The sequence below is a fragment of the Ictalurus punctatus genome, chromosome 21 (assembly GCF_001660625.3).
Source record: "Ictalurus punctatus breed USDA103 chromosome 21, Coco_2.0, whole genome shotgun sequence".
NCBI lineage: Eukaryota > Metazoa > Chordata > Actinopteri > Siluriformes > Ictaluridae > Ictalurus > Ictalurus punctatus.
Window position 1 is genome coordinate 1,161,103 of NC_030436.2, and position 24,829 is coordinate 1,185,931.

A 24,829-nucleotide genomic window follows, 5' to 3' on the forward strand; every position below is an offset into this window, starting at 1 on the left:
TTGATAAACAATATCGGCCGCTAGGACATTATGTACCCCCAGTTTACATTTACATTTGGCAGACGCCCTTATCAAGATGACTTACAGAAGTGCTTTGAAGTCTCTATTGATAAAAACAATCCAGTCCTCTGATTGATAGTGGAGGTTGGATTAAGTGTATGGTGGTGTTCTCAGGGAGAGACCTCAGTGGACAGCAACACCAATTCTCCAGTGTGGAACGAGCAGATCTCCTTTATCGAGCAGTTTCCTCCCCTTGCTCGGCGAATCAAAGTTCAGATCCTTGATGATGCCAACATTGGCGATGTAGCTGTGGCCACACACTTCCTCGACCTCCAGCAAATCTCAAACCCCAACAGAAATGGTAATGATCTCCTCAACACATTTTACTACAGTGCAAGTTTTTTTTTTCTTTTGTATTGCTGCAGTTCATCGATATCCTGTCCATCAATATCCTGCTGCCTTTCTTTCTTTAGTCCCCCCCGCCGCCAAAATATTTTGTGTAATACTCTTTTTAGCTTTTCAATCTGCTGTAACCTTTTAAAATTCTTTATCTACTTTATCCACAATGAACATTGTCACAAAGCAGCTTTACATAAATATAGGAATTTATTAAAGCAAATTTAAATTTCATGGTATCTTCCTGCAAATTCTCATTTTCATGCAATAAAATTATTTACGCTAGGATTTCAATGAGTAGATTGTGGAAACTAGAGTTAGTATAGGAACACTAACTCTTTAGGTTTTTAAACTCTTATAGCATAACATGTAGCCTTGTTTCTTACCTTCCACCCTTCTCCTGACCTGGCTTCTCTGTGACTGTGCTGTAGGGTTTAATCCAACTTTTGGTCCGTCGTGGGTCAACCTCTATGGGTCACCTCAAAACTCCACACTACGCGACATCCACCGTGACCTGAATGAGGGCCTGAGTGAGGGCATCTTCTACCGGGGCAGAGTGCTGCTGTCTCTGACCGTGGAGGTTTACTCATCCCCCACTGCTGCTGCAGTAGAGAGCAAAGCCATCGCCAGTGTCAAGAGCACGCTGAGCAAACTAACGTTCAAGCGGAAAAGCAAGAAGTCCAAAGAAAAGAAGACAAAAGAAAATGATGGTAAGGACAAAGTATAATAATGTCTAAATCTAGTTCTGTTTTATCATTTATCTACACGCAGTAATTCAACAGAATGTTTTCCAAAAGACATGTTTTGTGAAATTTTTGCAATTTTTTGGATCAAGGTTTCTTTATTAACATTTTTCAAATTAAACATACAACACCAACCAAACAGACAGAACAAACCCCCCGGCCAGTGCCGGACACAGAACATACATATTACATATTATAAAGCCAAACCACCATGGAAGAGAGCAAAAGAAACAAAATTATAGACAATGATCACATAACAATACTGTCGGCATCCACGTCTCTGACAAAGAACAGAAAAGGTTGCTAGATTCTGTAAAAATTCCCAGTTCCCCCCCCGGACAGTGTACCTTATCCTTTCCAACTTAAGATGAGACATGACTTCCCTGACCCAATGACTATACACCGGTGGAGCAGGATCCTTCCATCTAAACAATATTAATCTCCTGGCCAGGAGAGTGCAGAAGGACATCATGCTGGTCTCGCACCATCTAAAAGGAGTATTCTCCGGGGTCACCCCAAACAGCGCAATAAGAGGGGACGGCTGTACTACTCTTCCCATTATCTTAGTAAAGGTCTCAAATATAGATTGGCAGAATGTGTACAGCTTTGGACATGTCCAGAACATATGCAACAGAGTGGCTGGGGCCTGTCTGCATCGATCACATGTAGGATCTATGTCGGAATTGATCTTCGAGAGTCTAGCTTTGGACCAATGCAGACGGTGAACAATTTAAAATTGGACAACCGCATGTCTGAGACATATGGAGGAGGAGAAAATCCCCTGGATTACCTTGCACCAATCAGCATGAGAAACTGATTCGCCTAAGTCCGCCTCCCATTTATTCTTAAGGAGATCTAGGGACGACAAGTCATGCATGCTGAGTAGGTCGTAGACAACCCTTATTGTCTGCTTCCTGGCCAGTTTACAGTTAAAAATTGCATCTAATAGCGAATTGGAAGGGCACAACAGGAAGGTGTCCGAATTTAAGGCCACAAAGCTTCTAAGCTGCAAATATTTATAAAAATGCCATCTGGGGAATGTCATATTTCTGCATGAGATGAGACAAAAACACCCTCAAAATAGAGATCAGACAGTAAGACAGCTCCCTTTCTAGACCAAGTAGCGAAAGTCTTATCCAACAAAGATGGGAGAAACAGATGATTATTTACAATTGGCCCCATGAGTGACAAGTCCCCAAGAGAGAAAGATTTTCAAATTTGATTGAGTGTACAACAACTGGATTAGAGGTAAAGCTAGACAGAGATTGTGCGAATGGTAATTTAGCACACACTAGGGCCGATGGGGAGGTGGACGCGATAGACGCCCCCTCCATAAGTGTCCATACAGGGGCTGCCACACTCTCCCCCATCCAGTACAACAATGATCTTATATTAGCTGCCCAGTAGTAGTACATGAAGTTTGGGAGTGCCATCCCTCCCTTCGCTCGAGGTCTCTGCAATATATGCCTTTTGATCGTGGTGGCTCTTTGTTCCAGATAAAGGCTGATATCTGATTGTTCAGTTTTGAAAAGAAGGATTTTGTAAGAAACACTGAAAAACATATAAAAATTTAGGCAGCACATTCATCTTTATAGTATTGATTCTGCCCTCCAGGGAGAGAGTCAGGGCTAACAGGGGCTGATAATTAGCAAGGTATAGGTCTTTATAACTATGCGTAACCCACACCCCGAGATACTTGAATTTCTTTAGACTAATTTTGAAAAGGAATGACTTTTTTGAATATTGACCTTATAGCCCGATATTCTACCAAAAACCTCGAGTAGGGTCATTAGTTCAGGAAGACTCTCAAGGGGCTGTGAAGTGAACAATAGCATGTCGTCCACGTACAAAGAAACTTTATGCTCTATCCCGCACGCCGGATCCCCCTAATGTCAGCATTCTGTCTTAGCGCCAAAGCAAGTGACTCCATTACAATGGCAAATAGCAGTGGTGATAGAGGACATCCCTGTCTTGTACCCCGCTGGAGCTCGAACTAGGTGGACAAATTATTATTAGTGCGAACAGCAGTCCTCAGAGACGTATGTAGAAGTTTGGTCCATGATATGAACCTGGGACCAAACCCAAACCTCTCCATCGCACTGAAAAGATAGCCCCACTCCACCCGGTCAAATGCCTTTTCAGTGTCAAGTGAAAGCACCACTTCTGGGGTGCCAGGTGGGGAGGGACTGTAGAGGATATTGAAAAGGTGTCTGATGTTGAAAAAAGAGTAACGATTCCTAATAAAACCTGTTTGGTCCGGTGATATAATGGATGGAAGAACTCCCTCCAAGCGACGTGCCAGAGTTTTAGCAAGGATTTTAACATCGCTATTTAGGAAAGAAATTGGCCGGTAAGAGCTGCACTCAAGAGGGCTCTTGTCTTTCTTAAGGAGTAAGGAGATAACTGCTTCACGCATGGTAGACGGCAGGGCTCTCAAGGAGAACGACTCCTTGAAAACTGACAATATCGAAGGGGAGAGTTGCCTTGAAAACTTTTTATAGAAATCGTTTGGATAACCATCCGGTCCTGGGGACTTGCCGCTTTGCATGAAATTTTTGCAATTTTATTAAAAATCTGAATAAGAACTGAATTATCTAATTTAGATAAGTATTCAGACCCTTGGCTAAAGGCACTCCAAATTGAGGCCAGATGCACCCTATTTGCTTTGATGTTGCTATCCTGAGATTTTCATCTTGAGATTCTAAGAACTTGATTTTATTTAGATTCCACCTGCGGCAATTTCAGTTCATTGGACATGATTAAGGAAGGCACATACGTGTGTGTGTGTGTATGTATAAAGTCTCACAAGTCAGTGCATGTCAGACCAAAATCCAAGCCATGTAGTTCGAGGAGCTCCGTGATCAAATTGTGTCAAGGCATAGAGCTAAGTAAGGGTATTAAACCACTTCTAAAGCTTTGAATGTTCTCAGGAGCACAGTGGGCTCCATCATAGTGAAGTGTAACCACCAGGAGTCTGGCCGTCCATCCAGACTAATAAAACTCAGTAATCGGGCTTGAAGAGCCTTGGTGAGAGAGGTGACCAAGAATCCAATGGCTACTCTAACAGAATATTAGAAGTCCTCCTCAGAGAAGGGAGAACCTGCTATAAGGACAACCATAAATGCATTATCAATCAGGCCTTTATGGTAGAATAGAACTGAAGCCACTTGTAAGCAAAAGGCATAAGGCAGGCCCTTAAATGACTGTGAGAAAATGAGGAAAATAATTCTCTGCTCTGATGAAGCAAAACTTTTTACTTTTTTGGTTGACCTCAAAGTGCCCTGTCTGGCGAAAACCAGGTACTGCTCATCAACTGGTAATACCATCCCTACAGTGAAGCATGGTGGTGGCAGCATCAATCTATGGGGTACTTCTCAGAGGGAAGGATGAATGCAGCCGAATACAGAGAGGTTCTTAAGGAGAACCTGCTAGAGACTGAACATCTGGGGTGAAGGTTCACCTGTCAGCATGATGATGACCATACAACCAGAACAATGCCTTATTGGCTTTGGGACAAGTACCATAGAACATCTGTGGAGACACTTTAAGATGGCAGTTCCTGCCATCAGATGCTGCCCATCAAGTGTGATCGAGGAAGTGGAGAAAGTGCCCAAATCCAGATGTGTAACATTTATAGAGACTTACCCAAGAAGACATGAAGCTGTATTTACTGCTGAAGGTGCTTCTATAAAGTACTAAATAAAAGTTCTTTTTTGATGTTTAATAATTTAGCAAAAAAAATCTAAAAACCTGTTATTGTTGAATCATTATTGTTTATTATGTGTAGATTAATGGCCAGAAAAAGTCAATTTAATCCATATTGAATTTAATCTATGACAATAGTGTGCACAAACGGAAGGGGTCTGAATACTTTCCAAATGCGCTGTAGTAACTCTAGTTAATCAGTGAAGGCAATTCAAGGTGTCCGCTGTTAGCAGATGATGTTAGAAGTATCACTTTCTTTTTTTTTTTGAACATTTAAAGTATAGTATACTTTGTGGATCTGATTAGATACTTAACACAAAGATTTCACAAACAAATAAAATAAGTATTTGTCTTCATGTCTAGATATAAACACTGGATAATATGTCATTTTTTATCATCCATCCATCTTCTATACCGCTTATCCTACTGAGTCACGGGGAACCTGGAGCGTATCCCAGGGAGCATGGGGCACAAGGCGGGGTACACCCTGGACAGGGTGCCAGTCCATCACAGGGAACAATCACACACACACTCACACACCCATTCATACACTACGGACACTTTAGACACGCCAATCAGTCTACCATGCATGTCTTTGGACTGGGGGAGGAAACCGGAGTACCCGGAGGAAACCCCCGCAGCACGGGGAGAACATGCAAACTCCACACACACCGGGGAATGGAACCCCCGACCCTGGAGGTGTGAGGCAAACATGCTAACCACTAAGCCATTGTGTGCCCATCATTTTTATCGTAGCAGGTGAAATAATAACAATTCTGGGAATTATAGACTCGGTAGGGTTACCTTACTATGGAAGGAGCCTGATTCATGATGTGTTTAGTCGAATGATTCTGTGAAAGCAGTGTTTGTGCAGTCTATTGACACTTCTGTTTCTTGTCTATTTCAAACATGTTTTATAGCTAGATTTTAAAATGGATAGTATCTCATTATACTGTTCAGGCATGCAGGGTCGCAGTGGCCCTTCTGAGGAGCTGGAGGAGGCCCCATCTGAGGTTCCAGCGACTGTCACTGTTGAAGTGGAGGAGATTCATCCTCTTCCTGAGGTCAAAAATGGTTCTGCTATAATCACCCTATACTGTATCTGTATACACTACTGGCCACTTTAATAGGAACAACTGTACCCCTGCTCATTCATGCAGTTATCCAAGCAGCACAATGCATACAATGATCCGATACAGGTCAAGTGCTTCAGTTAAGATCAGTTATCAGAATGGGGAAAAAATCTCAGTGACTTTGACTGTGGCATGGTTGCTGGTACCATACAAGCATTTTTGAATATTTCAGAAACTGCTTATCTCATGGAATTTTTTTTTTATTCATACCAGTCTCTCTTCTGTACACAGAATGGTGCAAGAAACCAAAAAAGATCCATTGAGTGATAGTTATGTAGGCAGGAACACCTTATTGATGAAAGAGATATGAGAGAGAATGGGTGGACTCATTTGAGCTGACAGGAAGTCTACAATAACTCAAACTCTTTACAACCATGGTGAGCAGAAAAGCATTTCAGAAAGCATCTCAGAACAGGAATCTGAGGCCACAGTGGGTAGAGGATTGAAAAAAAAGAAACATCACCTGATCTGCCACTTGATTGCCTCATTGAATAACTGCATGAATGAGAAGGTGTTCCTTTTAAAGTGGCCAGTGAGTGCATTTCTATGTATTTTCAGGGAGAGATGTCCTAATGCTTAGCTTAACTTTGCAGAACTTCACAGGGGCAAAAGAGGAATTCTTGCTGTTTGCATCATTCTTTGAGGTGACCATGATAGATCCATCCATTGGCTCCAGATATGTCACCTTTGAGCTATCTATAGGTATGAATAAATACATAAAACATCTGAACACTGCCAGGTCCATAAATATTTGGACATTGAAAAAGCCATTGTTATTTTAGTTGTCTGTCACAGTATCGTGGAGTTGAAATTTAAACAACGAATAACAATTCTGGAAGGAGTGCAGACGCTCAACTTTAATATGAGGATATTTACATTTAAATCATCTACATCTAAACCTTTTAAGGGACCAAAAGTAATGGACAGATGAACACAATCATTAATTAAATGGTCACTTTTAATACTTGCTTGCAACGTTTTTGACTGCCTGAAATCTGGTACCCCTAGACATTACCAGACACTGGGGTTCTTCACTGGTGATGCTCTGCCAGGCTGTTACTGCGGCTGTCTTCAGTTCCTGCTTGTTCTTGGAGTGTTTTTCCTTCAGTTTTGCCTTTAGCAATTGAAATGCATTCTCAGTTGGGTTCAGGTGACTGATTTGGCCGTTGCAGAACATTCCACTTCTTTTGCTTAAAAAAAAGGTTGCTTTCAAAGCATGCTTCAGGTCAATGTCAATCTGCATTGTGAAGCTCCAATGAGTCCAATGAGTTTTGAAACATTTGGCTGTATCTGATCAAATAATAGCACCCCGTGCACTCTTCTCTTCCCATCATTCGGGTAGATCAAGTTGATCTATATCTCATCTCATCTGTCCACAGGATGTTGTTGCAGAATTGTACTGGTGTTATTTATTAATTTGATTTTTTTGGCATTCTCTATCCAGGTCTTTCTCTTTACCTTGTCTGGTAAACCCTCTGTATTTACTTTGGTGAGGTCTTCTCTTGATTGTTGACGTTGACTCTGAAACAAATACGAAGGTTGTTCGTGATCTCGCCAACTGTTGTGAAGGGGTTTTTACTTCACTTTACTGCAGTAGTTTTCTTTAGTCTTCAGCGCCTTGTAGTGTTCCTGAGCTCACCAGTGCGTTCTTTCTTGGTCACAATATACCATATGTACCAAATATTTGATTTGGCTGCATCTTATTTTGTGCTACACTCTATGGCCAAAAGTTTACGGACACCTGACCATCACACTTTTTGATTCAATTCACTTTGATTTGTATAGCACTTTTAACAATGGACATTGTCACAAAGCAGCTTTACAGAAATGTATAAATTTGAAATTGATCATTTTATCCCTAATGAGCAAGCGAGATACAAAGGCAGCAAGAAAAAACTTCCTGAGATGACATGAGATAGAAACCTTGAGAGGAACCAGACTCAGAATGGAACCCATTCTCATCTGGGTGACACCGGATAGTACAATTATAAAGAATTTCCTTCTATAACTGTATACTATATAGTCAAAAAGTGCAACTGTGTAAACAGGAGCTTATGAGAATGAGCATCAGAGTCATTTCTGAATTCATTATAGCTTTAACAGTATATTCTATTGAAGTTATTAACTGTTCAATGATGGAGACTTGAGTGCCATCTGTTCTGAGAATTACTGACCTAAGGCTATCCAAGGAAGATTTTAGAACATCCCATTACAGATTTAGTCCCCCGTTTGGTCTTATAGTAACCTCCACTCTTCTGAGAAGGCTTTCCACTAGATTTTGGAGTGTGGCTGTGGGGATTTTCTCATTCAGCCACGAGAGCATTAGTGAGGTCAGCCACTGATGTTGTGTGAGGAGGCCTGGAGCACAGTCGGCGTTCCAATTCATCCCAAAGGTGTTCTGTGCTGTTGAGGTCAGGACTCTATGCAGGCCACTTGCGTTCTTCCACTCAAACCTTGGCAAACCATGTCTTCATGGACCTCACATTGTGCACAGGAGCGTCGTTATGCTGGAACAGGTCTGGGCCCCTTAGTTCCAGTGAAGGGAAATTGCCATGCTACAACATACAAATTGTGTGCTTCCAACTTTCTGACAACAGTTTGGGGAAGACCCACATATGGGTGTGATGGTCAAGTCTCCACAAACTTTTGGCCATATAGTGTGTCTCTGATGTGTTTGTGTAGATTTTTCAGCCTGATGATGACTTGCTTCACTGGCAGGGACAGCTCATTGGACTTCATATTGAGAATTGCAAATTGCACACTCGAAATCAACTCTAGACCTTTCATGTCCTTACTTGTAAGTAAAATAATGAAGGAATGGAACAGCTGAGCAGCCAATTATATATGATTCCTTGAAAAAGTGGGACCACATATAAAAAGTGCTTTAATTCTTATACCATTCAGTGGTCTGCACTTTCAGCTTATATCCATTATTTAATTCATCCTGAGGTAGACGGTTAAAATAAGAATAACTTCGTCAATGTCCAAATATTTCAAAATTTCCTGTAAGACTATAAACATATTCATGTACTTACAAGTGATCATGTTTGTACTGTGAAAGGCAAGACAAGTTCATTTTATCACTTCTTCTTAGCCTTGTGTTGTATAATTATTTGAATAATTTATTTCTAGAAATAAATGAGTAACTGAATGATGAAAAGAAACGATGGATAGAAACATGATGCCTGAATGTATGAAATGTAAAAAACAAAACAAAACAAAAACAACCCAAAGCATACTGTGTGATTATATGTTTTTCGTATTTTTCTAGGAAACTATGGCAAAACAACAGATGTGGTAGTAAAGAGTGAGAAGAGCAGTGGTCAGGAGGATGTGGCCGAAGACAGACAGCCTCTGTTAGACTCAGACGATGAACTTGAGAGACAAGAGCTGCCTGTGCTGGGCTCTAGGGACCAGTCTGTTACAGTACCCAGGAGAACACAGCCCACTGATTATGATGGGTAACACCGCATCCCTCCTAAAATCTCTTCCATACCTTATAAAGAAACCAAATACACCGAAAACTCTGACACTAGATTGATACTGAATAGTTAAAAAGTCCACAGTTTTCTAAACTGTTTTGTTTGGCTTGTCGGTTATGTTACTGAACTCTCTTAAGCAAACTGTCAGCTCTGGAATGTTGGTGTTTGTTTATCATTATGGAGTTTAATAGTTAGTTGACCTTTTGACCCTTAAGGGTGCTTTCACACTTATTAGTCCACTGACCAATCCAAATAAGACAGAAATGAATATTTTTGGTTCTTTTGCTATTTGGTGTGGTTCAGTTTCACACAAGTGAAAAGTGACAAACGACATGCGCTCTTGTTACAGTACTTGAGTATGTAGTTCACGGTAGCAGTTTATTTTAGTATATATATATATATATTAGTGGTTAGCACGTTCGCCTCACACCTCCAGGGTCGGGGGTTCGATTCCCACCGTGGTCCTGTGTGTGCGGAGTTTGCATGTTCTCCCCGTGCTGCGGGGGTTTCCTCCGGGTACTCCGGTTTCCTCCCCCAGTCCAAAGACATGCATGGTAGGCTGATTGGCGTGTCCAAAGTGTCTGTAGTGTATGTGTGAGTGAGTGAATGGGTGTGTGAGTGTGTATGTGATTGTGCCCTGTGATGGATTGGAGCCCTGTCCAGGGTGTACCCCGCCTTGTGCCCCATGCTCCCTGGGATAGGCTCCAGGTTCCCCCGTGACGCTGAAAAGGATAAGCGGTGTAGAAGATGGATACATGAATAGAAACATAGTACTTTTAATTTTTATTAAAAAAAGTAATTCATAAATTAATTACTCAAATGTTTTTTTTCACCAGATTTACTCTTAATTGAGTCATTTTTTTTATCACTGCTTTTACTTTTACACAAGGGAATTATTACAGCAGTAGCAGTCCTTTTACTCAAGCCAGCGTTTTTGTACTCTTTCACCACTGCCTATTAGTCCACTTGCCAAGGCCAACTATTGAAATTACTGTTTTTGGTTTTATTTGGCAGTGAACATAATTAAATGAATCAGCTTGAAAACTTACTCATAACAATCTTATATTCTGTGGTCAGAAATATGGTGATGGAAGTAGAAAGGGGGGGGGGGGAACCCTTTTCTTTATGCGTATATAATCACAAAACTCACCCAAGCAAAGAGAACTTGGACTCTGCATTAAATAAATGATCTAAATAATTAGTTCAATCATTTGTGTAGGGCATACCATGTTTATTTTCTCTTACTTTGTCCAAATATCAGGAACACATGCCATTTCTGCAGCACCGCAGCTCTGTTTTTGTGGGTCACATTAGCAGCTTGCATCAACAAAAAAATGCTGCCTGCAACCCAAATTATATGCCATGCTTTGTTCATGTCCTGGAGTTGGATGAATTAAGGGCAGCATTATTTTCCAGCCTGATGAAATAAAACAAACTGTCAATATGTTAGAGCAGTGCTGAGCGCAATGCCATAATGATGAGTAGAGTTAGTGGTGATTTTGCCATTGTTTGCCATTTTTTGGCATTTGGCAGATGGTTTTGATGTGATAACTAACCCTGGCAGTAATAAAATAAATAAATATCTATTTAATAAAATAAAATACAAATTTTTGGCCCAACTGTGAGAATGTAGTAAGAAGGTTCCAGGGAAAGATGGCTGTATACCAGTGGTATTTATTTAAAATGATGCATCAGACTTCACTTCATGTCTCTTCACGTGTGTATTAGAAGCTATCCAGTTAATTCTCACTGCCATGACCTGGCGTTACTTCTTAAACTGCTCTACTTTTGCAGGTCATTCCACTGTATTCCCCTCCTTCGTGAGAAACCCTGTCTCTACGTGTGGAACTATTTTGAGGACCACACCTTCCGTTACCACAACTGCAATTGGCTGTCCAAGATGGCCAACAGACTGGCATGTTCACTGTTATATACCTTGTAAATTTCCAATTCCCATAAGAGTAACCGATTCAAATAATCTAGCTGTTTTTTTTTTATTTTTTAAATGAAGCGGCTTTGATGTTGTCTCTAGGAATTTGGTATTGATGAGGTGGAGATGCTCTTAAAAAGACCAAGAAGTAATGCTAAGGAGCGCTTGATGGAACTCATGTTGGAATTCGTTTCCACCTGCAAGTAGGCCTCTGCTTCGAATGAATTTATTCAATCATTAGAACATTTTCACTGCGCATAAAGCACATGGTGCTTCTTTCTGATTTCCAGACAGTATAGTACAAGCTTGGACAGGAAACGGCAGTCTCGGCCAAACAACCTCGACAAGTGCCGCACGACCTTCATTAAGAGAAACATAGTGAGATAAATTTGCATACCAGAATCATTCCTTATTTTTATTCAATAGGACAATCGTTTCACTCTTAACCATGGTTTTCAGATTTTGCCTATTCAGTTGAATTTTATTATTGGTAGATCATTCTGGCCAAGCAGGCTCTGAGAGTTCAGCGGAGGGTGACACGACGTACAGTCCGAGAGAAGCTGGCTGATGTCAGGCGCATCCTAAAGAGAATACACTTCCTGGCTAAAGAGGTGATTGTGGACTGTGTCCTTGAAACGATATGTCAATATTTTGCATGGTTTAATGTGTGTGTGTGTGTGTATTTACCTTTGTGTGTCCGGTTTTTATGTATCTTCAGCCCCAGAGCACTCTGCCCGATGTGTTCCTTTGGATGATGAGTGGAGGGAGGAGGATAGCATATACCCGGATCCCAGCACACTCCATCCTTTTCTCTCTGGTGGAGGAAGAGAGAGGCAAAAACTGTGGCAAAATCATGTCCATGTACATGAAGGTATCTTAAAATCATCCTGTTTAACACTCATAATATCAGGCCCAGAGTATACCGCTGAAAGACATATTTCTGTAGCCTAATCTTAAAGAAGATCAGCAACAGCTAAGTTTCTCTTAAAACGTTTTTCAACACCAATCTCTAGACCCCTGGAGGACCACTGGGTGAGATTTTTGCAAAACTGGAAGTCTACATGTGGCTTGGGGTCACCAAGTATTCAAAAAACTGTGTCACAAGCTTGCCTTCTGAATTCAGGCCCATATATGAGGCAGCAACTTTTGGGACCCCAATACCCCCAAATATGCCCCCAACTAAATTAGCTGTGGATGGTAAGCATGTTGTTTTCCTAAAGTTCTTATTTAACATAAACTAGAAATGTTAGTTATGGATGACTAATTATGATCGTAATCTGTAGTTACATTTTCCTTTAAAAAACATTATTTAAAAACAACAAAAAACCCTATAATCAATATTTTTTTTAAATGTAAGCTTGTTTCATAATGTAATACTAATCACTCCCATATATGCTGTGTGTGGTTTCTCCAGACAGTCGTTATTTCCAACTCCGCGCCCACATTTACCAAGCACGTGGCATCATTGCTGCCGACGATAATGGTCTCTCGGATCCTTTCACAAAGGTTGTGTTCTCCACTCAGTGTCAAGTTACACAGGTGTGTTGAACACATTTTATACAGATTTTATACACTTAATGTTTATGTGATTAGGGCCTGTAGATGTTTTCCCATTTTCATTTACTCTTCTCATATGTAGACTCTGAACGAGTGCATGACTAGCTATCGTTTAGTTTGTAGGTGACAGAAGTTGTAAGGGATATGAAGTATTTAATCATTCCTAGGAGTATATACTGTACATGCTCTTTACACATATTTATTGCTGAGCACACTGTGCATTTGCATCGTAGATAATGGAGGAAACGCTGTCCCCAACCTGGTGCGAGTTGCTGCTGTATGATCAAATCCTCATGGAAGGCAGTAAAGATGACTTCAGGAACGACCCCCCTGTGATTATCATCAATATCTACGATTACAATAAACTAGTGAGCTCATCACACTCGTGCACAAAACAGCACAGAAAAATACGCACTCCAAATCCTGATCTCCTGGCATTTTCACATACGACAGTTTGTACAGATTACTCAGAATGGTACAAAAAACATTGAGTGAGTGACAGTTCTGTTGGTGGAAATACCTCGTTGATAAGAGAAGTCAGAAAATGGACAGATTGGTTCTAGCTGCCAGGAAGGATAGAGTAACTCATATAATCACTCTTTAACTGTGGTGAACAGGAAGGCATCCCAGCATGCACGACATATCGAACCTTGAGGTGGATGTGCTACACAGCAGAAGACCACATTGGGTTCCACTCCTGTCAGCCAAGAACAGGAATCGGAGGCTATCACGGGCACAGGCTCAGCAAGTGGACAGTTGAAGCTTAGGGAATCAAATCACCTGGTCTTTTTCCAGTCTTCAACTGTCCAGTTTACGTGAGTCTGTGCCCATGATTTCCCACCCATGCTGGACACTTATTGGCTGCTTATTGGAACATTTCCTTCTAAGTCATCCATTTAAAAAAAAACTTTTTGTAAATAAAATGTTAGTTTTCCAATGAAAGAAATGAATATGTCGGCACAATTACATTTTTGTCTACAACACAGATTTCAAACATTTAATCACACACCTTCAGATCAAAAGATTTTTAATTTATATATATATAATATATAATATAGACACATTAGGCAAGGCCAGTTCTTGTGCATTCGCTATACGTTTAAGACGTACGGGTTTGTAAATATTGAAAGCTGAAATTCTGATCCATCATCTCATATTCACCTTTTGACCCAAACCCAAACGTCTTCAGTGTTCAATATGCATACATATACAATTCCCTCTAAAAGTATTGGAATGGCAAGGCCAGTTATTTAAATTTTTTTGGCTATACACTGAAGACATTTGGATTTGAGATGAAAAAGTGAATATGAGATGATAGATCGGAATTTCGGTTTTCATTTCCTCATATTTCCATCTTGATGTGTTAAAAAACATGGTGCCTTTGGTGGCAGACCACCCAGATTTTTACTTAACCAAATTATTTAAACAGACAGACTTAAGGTAGATTAAAGTAAATAACACTTAATATTTGGTTGCAGATCCCTTGCTTGCAATAACTGCAACAACCTTTGCACGCTTGTACTGCAGCTTCTTTCGGTTGTGGTTTGTTTTGAGGGGTTTCTCCCTTCAGTCTCCTCTTCAGGAGGTGAGATGCTGCTCAGTTGGGTTAAGGTCTAGTGAGTGACTTGTCCAGTCTAAAACCTTCCACGTTTCCCCCTGATGAAGTCCTTTGTTGTGATGGCAGTGTGATTTGGATCATTGTCTTGCTGCATGATGAAGTTTCTCTCAGTTATATAGAATGCATTTCTCTGTAAATTGGCAGACAGAATGTTTCTGTAGACGTCTGAATTCATTCTGCTGTTACATCATGAGGTACATCATCAATGAAGATTAGTGAGTCCGTTCCAGAAGCAACCGTGCAACCCCAAGCCATGACACTACCTCCACCGTGCTTGACTGATGAGCTCGTATGTTTTGGATCATGAGCAGATCCTTTCTTTCTCCACACTTTGGCCTTTCCATCACTTTGGTAGAGGTTCGTCTTTGTTCCAGAACTATTGTGGATCATCTCTGTATTTCTTTGAGTATTCCAAACTGGCTTTCTGATTCCTACTGCTGATGAGTGGTTGGCATCTTGTGTTATGGCCTTTATATTTCTGCTTTCACTGTCTTTTTCACCCCTGCCCTGTGGAGGTTTTGGTGATGTCCTGTTGTTTTTGGGTTTTTCTTCACAGTGTTTGTCATCAACTGCTGCTGTTTTCCTTGGCTGACCTGTTTGATGTCTGGTTGTTAGTACAGTGTTTTCTTCTTCTTCTTTTTTTCCAGGACTTTCCAAATTGTTGTACTGTCTATGCCCAATACTTTTGCAACTTTTGCAAACTCAGGGCTCAAACCAAGAGTAGACATTCAGAACTGTTATTTATTTAAAGAATCACTCTAACAGGCACGCCTAGGCACCAAAAAACAGCTCCCATGTTTCTGATCACTTGAAAAATGGGTTCAAACAAAAGATGCCATGTCCTAAGTTATTTAACACATCTAGATGTAAATATCAGGAAATGATAGCTGAAATTCTGATGTATTGTCTCATATTCATCTTTTGTCTTCAGTGTATAGTAAGAACAATATTTTCAGAGGGGACTGTGTGTGTATATATACAGTATATAAAATGTGCTGTATATTGGGATCAGTTCCTGTCTTGTAGATGTACCTTAACTGTAACAGATTTAACATATTTTAACTGTTCTGTTATGAATTTAACACAGGGCAGTCCACAGTCCCTAGGTCGAGCATTCGCTGAACCGGAGCTGAAATTTGTGGAGGAGCCATATAAGAAGCCCATGCTGAAGTTCTTTGAAATCACTAAAGGGAAAAGCAAAGCTGGAGAGCTACTGGCTGCCTTTGAGTTAATTGAGCTGGATTACTCTGGTTTTGGGGAGGTATGTCCTCCTGTCTTTCTGCTTAGTTTAACTGCTAACGTCTGTGAAGACAGAATTCTTCATATTCAGGCAGTCAAAGCTACAAGTGCTTAATGTCACTGAGTTAACGGAAGAGAAATTAGATGTTCAAATTTTTAAAGTCATGCATACATGTTAGTTTTAAGCACTTATAACGTATGTAATGTGTATATTACATGAGCAGCCAGTCCTGCCACTGGATGTGGAGCCCAGAGAGCCGGAATACGTGGAGTCAGAGAAGTATTACATTATCCCAGAAGGAGTGCGACCCATTCTAAGGAAATTCCGGATAGAGGTACACTGTAAACCCTAATGTTGTCTTTACTTAAAAAAATCAAATAATTATGACTAAACATTATACTTAAAATATTGCAATTTGGACTCATAAATCTATGGGTTTTTTTTTTTTTTTTAAACTTATTGACCTACAAAATACATAAACTTAAGATTTCAAGTGTTATGAACTCAAATTCATGATTTATTAAATTAGCTCAGATCATTCTTTGATGTGATTGTCCATGCAAGGAGTTCCACCTGGCAACAAGTGAACCAATGCTCTGATTGGTAGATAATTTCAAAAGGCGGTCCTTTTCGTATGGTCTGTTGCTAGTAACAGTGTAGTGACGTTCATCATGTAGAGGCAGTTTTATAAAGTTACTTTTTGCTAAAGTGCTAATTTCCCCTATGTATGGAGACTTTTGGGACGCCCTGTATTTAAGTACACTTAAAAGTGATGTGAGCTTAATAATTTAAGCACACATGTCACTACCAGAGTTCGATTCCCGTTCAATAAACTATAATGTACACTATAGGAATGTCAAGTAAAGTGAATTTAACAATTTAAGTACTGTCTACATGAGAACCAAGTTAAGTGAACTTAAATATGCAAGTTTTGGGAGACGAGTTTACTCAATCAATTGAGTACAGTCAGCTTGTTAGGCTTTTCAGTGTACAGTACAACAACCATGATATAGGTAGACCAGATGAGAACATGATGAAGATGTTAGATCCTTTTACATTGCAAAAAAGTGAATGCATCATTGAGGTTTTATATTACTTACTTTCATCTTCTGAGTGGCTACAGACGTCAGTGTGGTTTTGACATACGGCAGGTCCTTTACTGGGGTCTGCGGGACCTGAAACGTGTGAACCTGTTTGAAGTGGAAAAGCCTCAGGTTCGGATGGAGTGTGCAGGGCAGCTGATTGAGTCAGAAGAGATTGCAAACTACAAACAATACCCCAACTTCAGTGAGATTGTTAAGCATTTTGATGTGGTAAGTCTTCTCAAGAATGGGATAAAAAAAATAAAAATAATAATGTGTGCTGCACACTAACATTATTGTGTCACAATTTATGTTGGTCTCTTACTAAGACAGTCTTTACATTTCTGTAATGCCACAGTAATGATTATTACAGTGATGATCATGCGTATGTTAGTTGCATGGAGCTGAAAGTGTGTGATGTGTATGTTTAGGAGCTTCCAGAGCTGGTGTATCTGCATCCTCCCCTTACCATCTTTGTGATGGAACAACGGGCATTTGGACGGCTAGTGCTGGTGGGGACTCATGTTGTGCAGAGTCTCATGCACTTCGCACCCAAAGACCTGGATGACTGGAAGGAGGAGGATGAGGAGGAGCCTCGTGAGGGTATGTGAGTGTGTTTAGCTCAAGCAGCACACTTATGACAGATATATGACAGCACACTTATGACGGTCTTTGGCAATGACAACTGTTCTTATTTTCAGAGAAAAAAACTCCAAAACAGAACACCCCTCTTCGGACAGTTATGAGCATGGACCTGAGAGGACTTCCCCTAAAAGACACAAAAATTCCCATTAACCCTCTCAATCTAGTCACAGTGAGTAGTTCAGCATGTGCATGTACATCTACATTATTTCTGTGACATTAATTTTCCATTGATCTTCTAATCTAGAACATTGATCTGCCTTATGAAGTCTTGTTTTTCAAGGGCATTGCTAATGCACAGTGTTAGTTAGCTGGAGCTATGATAATATATAATCCAACTAAACATACAGTGGGGGAAATAAGTTTGTCGCGAGATTTCTGACCAGGGAGTCAGAAGAACAGTCAGAAGCGTAGCCCAAGAGCCAAGGACCACTCGGGAAGAGCTCCAGAAACACTCGGAGGCAGCAGGTACCATCGTCACAGAGAAAACAATAGGCAGTGCACTCCACTGCTCACGCTCACCCGCAAGACTCCATTACTAAAGAAAAGGCAAGTCAGAGCTCGTTTAAAGTTTACTACGACTCATCTGGACAAGCCTATGAGATACTGGGAGAGTGTAGTCTGGACAGACGAGAGCACAATGTAACTTTTTGGTTGTGATACTACACACCATGTTTGGAGAAGAAATGTCACTGCACATTTCCTTAAAAACACTACACCAACAGTGAAGTGTGGAGGTGAAGCATCATGGTGTGGGCTGTTTTTCATCACATGGTACTGGCAGACTTCATATAACTGAAGGAACGATGAATGGAGCCCTTTACCGGGAGATTCTTTAAAAGAATCTGCTGCATCCACCAGGATGATGAAGATGAGACGTGGGTGGAGCTTCCAGCAGGACAACGATCCAAAGCATACAGCAAAGGAAACTCTCAATTGGTTTCAGAGAAAAAAATCAAGGCGTTAGAATGGCCCTGTCAATCACCTGCGGCCCATTAATCTCTTCATACAGGAAGTGTCTTGAAGGGTCATTACGAACAAAGGCCCTATTATTAATGTATTTAATACTACTAAGTATTAAATACACTTCAGTTAGTGTGTTCAATACTTTTTTCCCGTGTCGTTCCTCTTTATTACACAAAAACTTATTTATGGTCTTTAATGTTCGGATTCCTGTATATGTGTGGATTTCTTGAGTTAATACTGATGTCTGGTGAAAATTTCATGTGAATAACCTCATTGGAAATATATTTACTGAAAAAAATGTTGACGCATTCAATACTTATTTCCCCCGCTGTAAGCCTGCATATAAAACCAGATTAGATTTAAAAAAAAAAAAAAAAAAAAAAAGGAGAATTATCTGCCATCACTCACTCAATTATATACCATGAAGTCCTTCAGCCATGAGTAAGAAGTTGTAAATTATTTCTGAAGCTCCCATCTCTCATGATGGCCTGATGGGAGGTTGGGTGTAAGGACATCGCTGTGTGGTGTTTAAAATAGCTCCTAATTATAAGTTGGACTCCTTGGACTCTTGATTATGACTTGAAGCTGTGAGCACGCTCAGTGTTTAGTGTCCGTTCAGGAAGTGTTTGGTGCTCCTGCAGCTTGATTGCGCTCTGATTAATTCAGCTCTGAGCACATTTGTAGGAACCCCATCGTGACTTCTCAGTGGGAATTCTTGACTCACAGTGTGCCAGCATGTACGCCTGTACGTGTGTTTTTTTGCAATCAGAGCCCACTTGATCGTCATTCGGCACTGTTTATTACTCATGAGTAATTATTTCTTTACTAGGAAATCAATACATTTACACACGTATTTTAATATCAGTTAGTGGGCTTTTGATGTTTTGCTTTTTGCTTGATTTGCAATGAATACCTCTGTCATATAGCCATCTTTCCCTGGATGTTCTGGCTGATTTGCTGCTTAGATAAGGGAGCCTGTGTGATAGATGAACAGTTGGTCTGAGCATTTAATGGCCACAGTATCTAAACAGTACAGTCTCAGGAACAGCAAGGAATGCTCTGTAGGTCACCAGTGCATGCAAGGCAAGTTTATCACCAGAACAGCCACTTCGCACACTCTTGTTATTAAGAGCAAAAAAAAAGAGGATTTTTCAGGGTCTCCCATTTCAGTTTGGCATGTTGTATATGCTCCTAAGGAATGTAATTAAGGACCCAGATCTGCTTTCAGGCATTGCTGAGAACAAAGTGAACATAACATGATGATTCAAGGTGCTACCCGGTCATAATCAGCCCAAAGGAAGCTCTTAGAAGCAGCTGTAGACAGCATCCTGACACTCACTGAAGAATGGTAAGAGTGCCTAGTTATTGGACTATAACGTGGGCTCTGATGGAGGGAAAACCACCGCCAGACCCACAGCTGTGTGTTAGGGATGATCGAGCTAATTTGGCAGAGTAGACCAGCACAGCTCATGAGATGGGGAGAGAAAGCCACTCAGCCACACTAGCATTTGGATTACTGTTCACTGTGATTGGGCTGTGCAGTACTCTGAGTAGATAATGCCAAGGAGAATCCAACCCAACTAGGAGAATAAGGGGTGAATAGAGGAAAATATGACTACAGTTTCAATATTGTGAGTTAGCAGGCAACATGCACAAGAAGGTACCCAAAATTACGATTAACATTTCAGGCTCCACTGAAGGGAGTCATGAAGAAGGAGGAAGAACTTGAAGAGGAGGAGCCAGAAAAGGAAGAGCTGGATTGGTGGTCTAAATATTACGCATCACTGGAGGAACTGGAAAAGCAGGTGTCAATGGCTTTGTTTAACTTTTTAGAAGTTTGAATAAATAAAACTGTTCTTGTTCAAACTGTATATGCTGTATTTGTAAAGAGACGAAGCATTTTCACAGTCAATTGACTGTTTTCTGTTTCAGGAGGAAAAGGATGATGACATGGATGATCCACAAGATGGAGGTGAGCTGGTTAATTTATCGAGTCGAGTTCCTTTTCAAGTGTTGCCCAAAGAAGCTGCATGGTAAACTCACCACAAAATATTTAAGTAAAACAAAATAAATGTCTTCTCCAAATACAGTTGTAAACGTTTAATAAAATGTATGAGGCAAATCCATGGATTACAAATTGCTCACATTAAAAACATAAATAAATGAGAACTAGACCTGAGTATTTAACATATTCAAATACTCATATTACTACCGCTACAACTAAAATAATAGTTGGAAAATAGAATACTTTGAATGTAGTGTACTTCTGGTAGGGCAGTGGTAGTCTAAGACGTTAGACTACCGATCAGAAGGTTGTGAGTTTCAAATCCCAACACCGCCAAGCTGCTGGGCCTTGAGCAAGACCCTAAACCCCCAACTTTATATAAGCAGTTATGTAAAAATGAGATAAATGTAAGTCACTCTGGATAAGGGATACCATCTGTTCAATGCCATAAATGTAAATGCAGTGTACTTACAAATGCTAGCATATAAAAAGTACACTAGTGTACTTCTCTTCAAATATATACTGTATATACAAATGAGTGTTCTTGTGAGTAATTGTTTGTACTCATAACATTGCTAACCAAATCAACTTGCTAGATCAGTAAAGATCAGCTGATTCCTGCACCGTTAGCTGATGTAGCGTTTGTTAGCTGCAGGCTACATGGCATTTTTAATGTATGAATTTTCAGTGTTCGCTTTGCAGAAATGTGACGGTCGTAGTATCAATGACTATTACATCATTTTTGCAGCTGGACTGTCAATGTGACGATGATGCGAGGGAGGGAACAGAGGGAAGAATGTCATTTTTCTTCTGTCTCTCTTGTTCTGCTTTCATTCTGCACATACAAATAAAACATCCTTTTCAGCTTGAGAGATGAGCTTTGGCAAATGCATGTCAGGCAGAAATGGTTGCAGGTTCAGATAAACGGCATTATTTAAAAAATTCAAACCGATCCAAATCGTGAAGCAAAGTCAAAGTTGGTTTAAATATGGAATGGGATGTACAAAAGCGCATATGGGTGTTATGGTCAGGTGTCCACAAACTTTTGTCAGTATTGTGTATGTTAGGCAATTAACTAGCAAGCTAAGCTTGTTACTAATTCTTAGCTATCAAGGCATCTTCACTGATATCCTAGTTAGCTACTTACTGTAGCTGAGATGAAATGACCACTGTAATGATGGAGATCCTTGGACCCATTATCTCTCCTAACTGCCTGTAACCACATGAAACATCTCCTGCTATGTGTTTGCAGCCAGGATACGTCAGGGTGATGTGTCACTTAGGTGATACATTTGGCGTTGTGATATATGACGTGGGTCACTTTTCTACACTGTGGACCTCACTAACATACCAATAGTATACATTTGCATGCCTGTCAATCATTTTGCTTCCCACTTTCTCTATCTTGTCCATGATATCGTCACTTGTGAAAGGAGATGGTTCAGCTGTATGTTTTTCGTTGTTCACAGCTCTTTGCATGAGTATAATTGTGTCCTAAGCACAACTAATTGCACCTTTAATGTTTCTTTCACCAGAGGGAGGGAACTTTAACATGATGTCTTTAGAAGTAGAAGAGGATAATGCTGTGATTGTTGACATAGAGCCACCCAAACCGAAGAGAAAGAAAATTTCTACCTTAAAGGTTCTTATTCTTTACTACATAATTATTCCTTGGATATTGTGCAATAGTTGTGTTAACTTTTAACATTCAAAACATTGTCCTTGTTTCCCTGCATTAGCTGTACAAGTCGGAGCTAGAAAATGAATTCAGTCAGTTCATGGACTGGCTACACACCTTTCCCATCTACAAAGGCAAGTCTAATTGCGACGAGGAGGAGGAGGATGAAAGTGAACGGACCATGGGCAAATACAAGGTGAATTGATGTTTATTTAACAGGCTCCTCACTTCTCCTATATTTGTTCCATTTGTAAAAAATAATTGATTTGAATCTTCAGTTTGGATAGTATAAGTGTTTGTTTTATAGCAGCCATCATCAAAACACTTTTGATGTGATGTGTTGCAGGGTTGTTTTCTGATTTACCCCATCTCTGAAGATGAGGACATTGACTTCCAGATCACTAATGGAATTCCCAAAAATTCCCCAATCAAAATCCTTGTCCGTGTGTATGTGGTGAAGGTATAAATGAGATTAACAAAACTAAAACAAATTATTTTGAAAATTGCTTTTCGATCTTTAAAAGAAATACGACGTAAAACAAAGGCAACCTGAGTGTAAACACACAATCCAGTTTTTATTGATTTTTTTATTGAAGTAAAATGTTATCCAACACCTTTCACCAATGTGAAAAACTAATTGCTCCCTTGAACTTAATCTGGTTGTGCCACCTTTAGCAGGAATAACTCCAACCCAACTGGAGACCAGTATACCATTATACATATCAGCATGTCAAGTCTTATCCAGAAAGGGCTGGTGTGGGTGGAATCAGGTGGTAAACTGGTGTGTCTCCTGCTTGATTGGAAGGAAAACCTGCACCCACACTAGCCCTTTGCAGATAAGATTGGACACCTCTTATTGATTATATATATATATATATATATATATATATATATATATATATATATATATATATATATATATATATATATATCATTAGATATGTAAATATATATCATTAGATATGTAAATATATAAATAGCAAACTATTATTTTTCTTTCCTCATGATGTTCTTGATGTTGTTTAAAGGCCACAAACCTGGCCCCAACAGATCCAAACGGGAAGGCTGACCCCTACGTGGTGGTGAAGATAGGACAGCAGCAGCTAGACTCTAAGGAGCGCTACATTCCCAAACAACTGAACCCTGTGTTTGGAGAGTGAGTGTACTCTTTTCAATTGTCAATGTCTAAATATGTATGGACATGGCTGTATAACACGATGTAATAGTTCATCGCTTATGAAGATCTTCATTTTTTGCTCCTTATATTTGAATTTTCTGCTAAGTGCTATAAATGTAATGTAATCTTCCTGGTCACTCAGTCACTCACATTTTCAGTAAAAAAAAACCAACAAAAACAATTCCTCAAGGGTTCTTGAATAATTCAAGGGTTCTTAACTTCCTGAAGGAGTTACACTTGGACCCCCCCAAAACCCCTCTGTTGTAAGGTTCTACATAGAGCTTTTAAAGGTTTCTCAACGGAATAAACTGACGAGCTCTTAAGGTGGTTATATTGAAATGTTCATTTCTAAGAGTTACCAGGTCACTGTCTGTTTTGTGTGTTGGGTGTTTGATTGACAGCTTGTGTTTCCCGCTCTTTCTGTAGAGTGTTTGAGCTGACTGTGTCCTTCCCTCTGGAGACGGAGCTTACGCTGGCTGTGTTTGACCATGACTTGGTGGGATCTGATGACGTGATTGGAGAAACACGCATTGACCTGGAGAACCGTTTCTACAGCCGCCACCGAGCTCTATGTGGTCTCTCACTGCATTACGACAAGTGAGTGATGGCTGGCATGATTACATTATGTCATCATTATGATCACCACATTTCACTGACATATAGCTAAAATGAAAATGTGCAACTTAAATTATTTTATGAGACTCTGGAACTTTATTTTAAATTGTCTAATAGTATGTCTATAATTATAAATACTATGTCTAACATTAAGAATGAACTTGAAGTTCAGTGGAGTGCATTTAATTTAATTTAATTTGTTGGTGCTAAATAAAACCTTAATCCGATTAAGCTGTTGAAGCACATGTCTTGTGATGGTAGGGAAGGCTATAATATGTGGCGAGATGCCAAGAAACCCTGCACCCTCTTGGCCGAAGTCTGCCGAAAGAATGGGATCCCCTCTCCTGAGTACAGAGAGTCAGCAGTCAAAGTTCTCAACAAAATATTCAAAATCCCGAACGAGGATTTTCCGGAAGGTCAGTGGCTTAATGTTCTGTAAAGAGCAATACATGCGTAAAAACTGGATCATAACTCTCACATTTACCTTGTTTAATTAGGATTTGAAGGTTAATATGCTAATACAATAGTTGCTATATTAGTTACTAATCGTTGTAGTTGTGTCAAGACAGTTGTTGAGTTTAAAACACTTCACTCGTCTCAGAGCTGCTGAAGAAGAATAAGAAGACGGAAGAGGACTATGAGGAGATGGACCAGCATAGGGCCCTGAGTGTGCTTCATCGTTGGGAAGAGATGAGAGAGTTTTCCTTGGGCGCATGTCCTCTGGTGCCTGAGCATGTGGAGGTCCGATCACTGCTTAACCCAGACAAGCCAGGCCTGCCCCAGGTTAGGCACTAGCATTTATCCAGCAGTGACTACACTTTAGATCACTGGCCACCAACTCTCTTCCTTGAGATCCACCT

At 40.2% G+C, this 24,829-nt stretch overlaps 1 protein-coding gene across 1 annotated transcript in view; it reads left to right on the forward strand.

The window, feature by feature from the left end:
- The window catches only part of fer1l4 (fer-1 like family member 4), a 36,532-nt gene that overhangs the window by 7,460 nt on the left and 4,243 nt on the right, over positions 1-24,829 (forward strand). Inside the window, exons 14-40 of the mRNA XM_017450226.3 lie at positions 175-361; positions 828-1,106; positions 5,805-5,908; positions 6,571-6,679; positions 9,249-9,438; positions 11,254-11,374; positions 11,492-11,592; positions 11,680-11,767; positions 11,884-12,000; positions 12,108-12,260; positions 12,403-12,586; positions 12,804-12,928; positions 13,180-13,314; positions 15,652-15,825; positions 16,028-16,138; positions 16,956-17,117; positions 17,318-17,489; positions 17,588-17,700; positions 20,183-20,299; positions 20,427-20,466; positions 22,035-22,141; positions 22,239-22,373; positions 22,524-22,637; positions 23,206-23,333; positions 23,781-23,951; positions 24,231-24,385; positions 24,571-24,752. Of these exons, the coding sequence (XP_017305715.1) occupies positions 175-361; positions 828-1,106; positions 5,805-5,908; positions 6,571-6,679; positions 9,249-9,438; positions 11,254-11,374; positions 11,492-11,592; positions 11,680-11,767; positions 11,884-12,000; positions 12,108-12,260; positions 12,403-12,586; positions 12,804-12,928; positions 13,180-13,314; positions 15,652-15,825; positions 16,028-16,138; positions 16,956-17,117; positions 17,318-17,489; positions 17,588-17,700; positions 20,183-20,299; positions 20,427-20,466; positions 22,035-22,141; positions 22,239-22,373; positions 22,524-22,637; positions 23,206-23,333; positions 23,781-23,951; positions 24,231-24,385; positions 24,571-24,752 (3,774 nt within the window). The remainder of the gene's footprint in view (positions 1-174; positions 362-827; positions 1,107-5,804; positions 5,909-6,570; positions 6,680-9,248; positions 9,439-11,253; positions 11,375-11,491; positions 11,593-11,679; positions 11,768-11,883; positions 12,001-12,107; positions 12,261-12,402; positions 12,587-12,803; positions 12,929-13,179; positions 13,315-15,651; positions 15,826-16,027; positions 16,139-16,955; positions 17,118-17,317; positions 17,490-17,587; positions 17,701-20,182; positions 20,300-20,426; positions 20,467-22,034; positions 22,142-22,238; positions 22,374-22,523; positions 22,638-23,205; positions 23,334-23,780; positions 23,952-24,230; positions 24,386-24,570; positions 24,753-24,829) is intronic.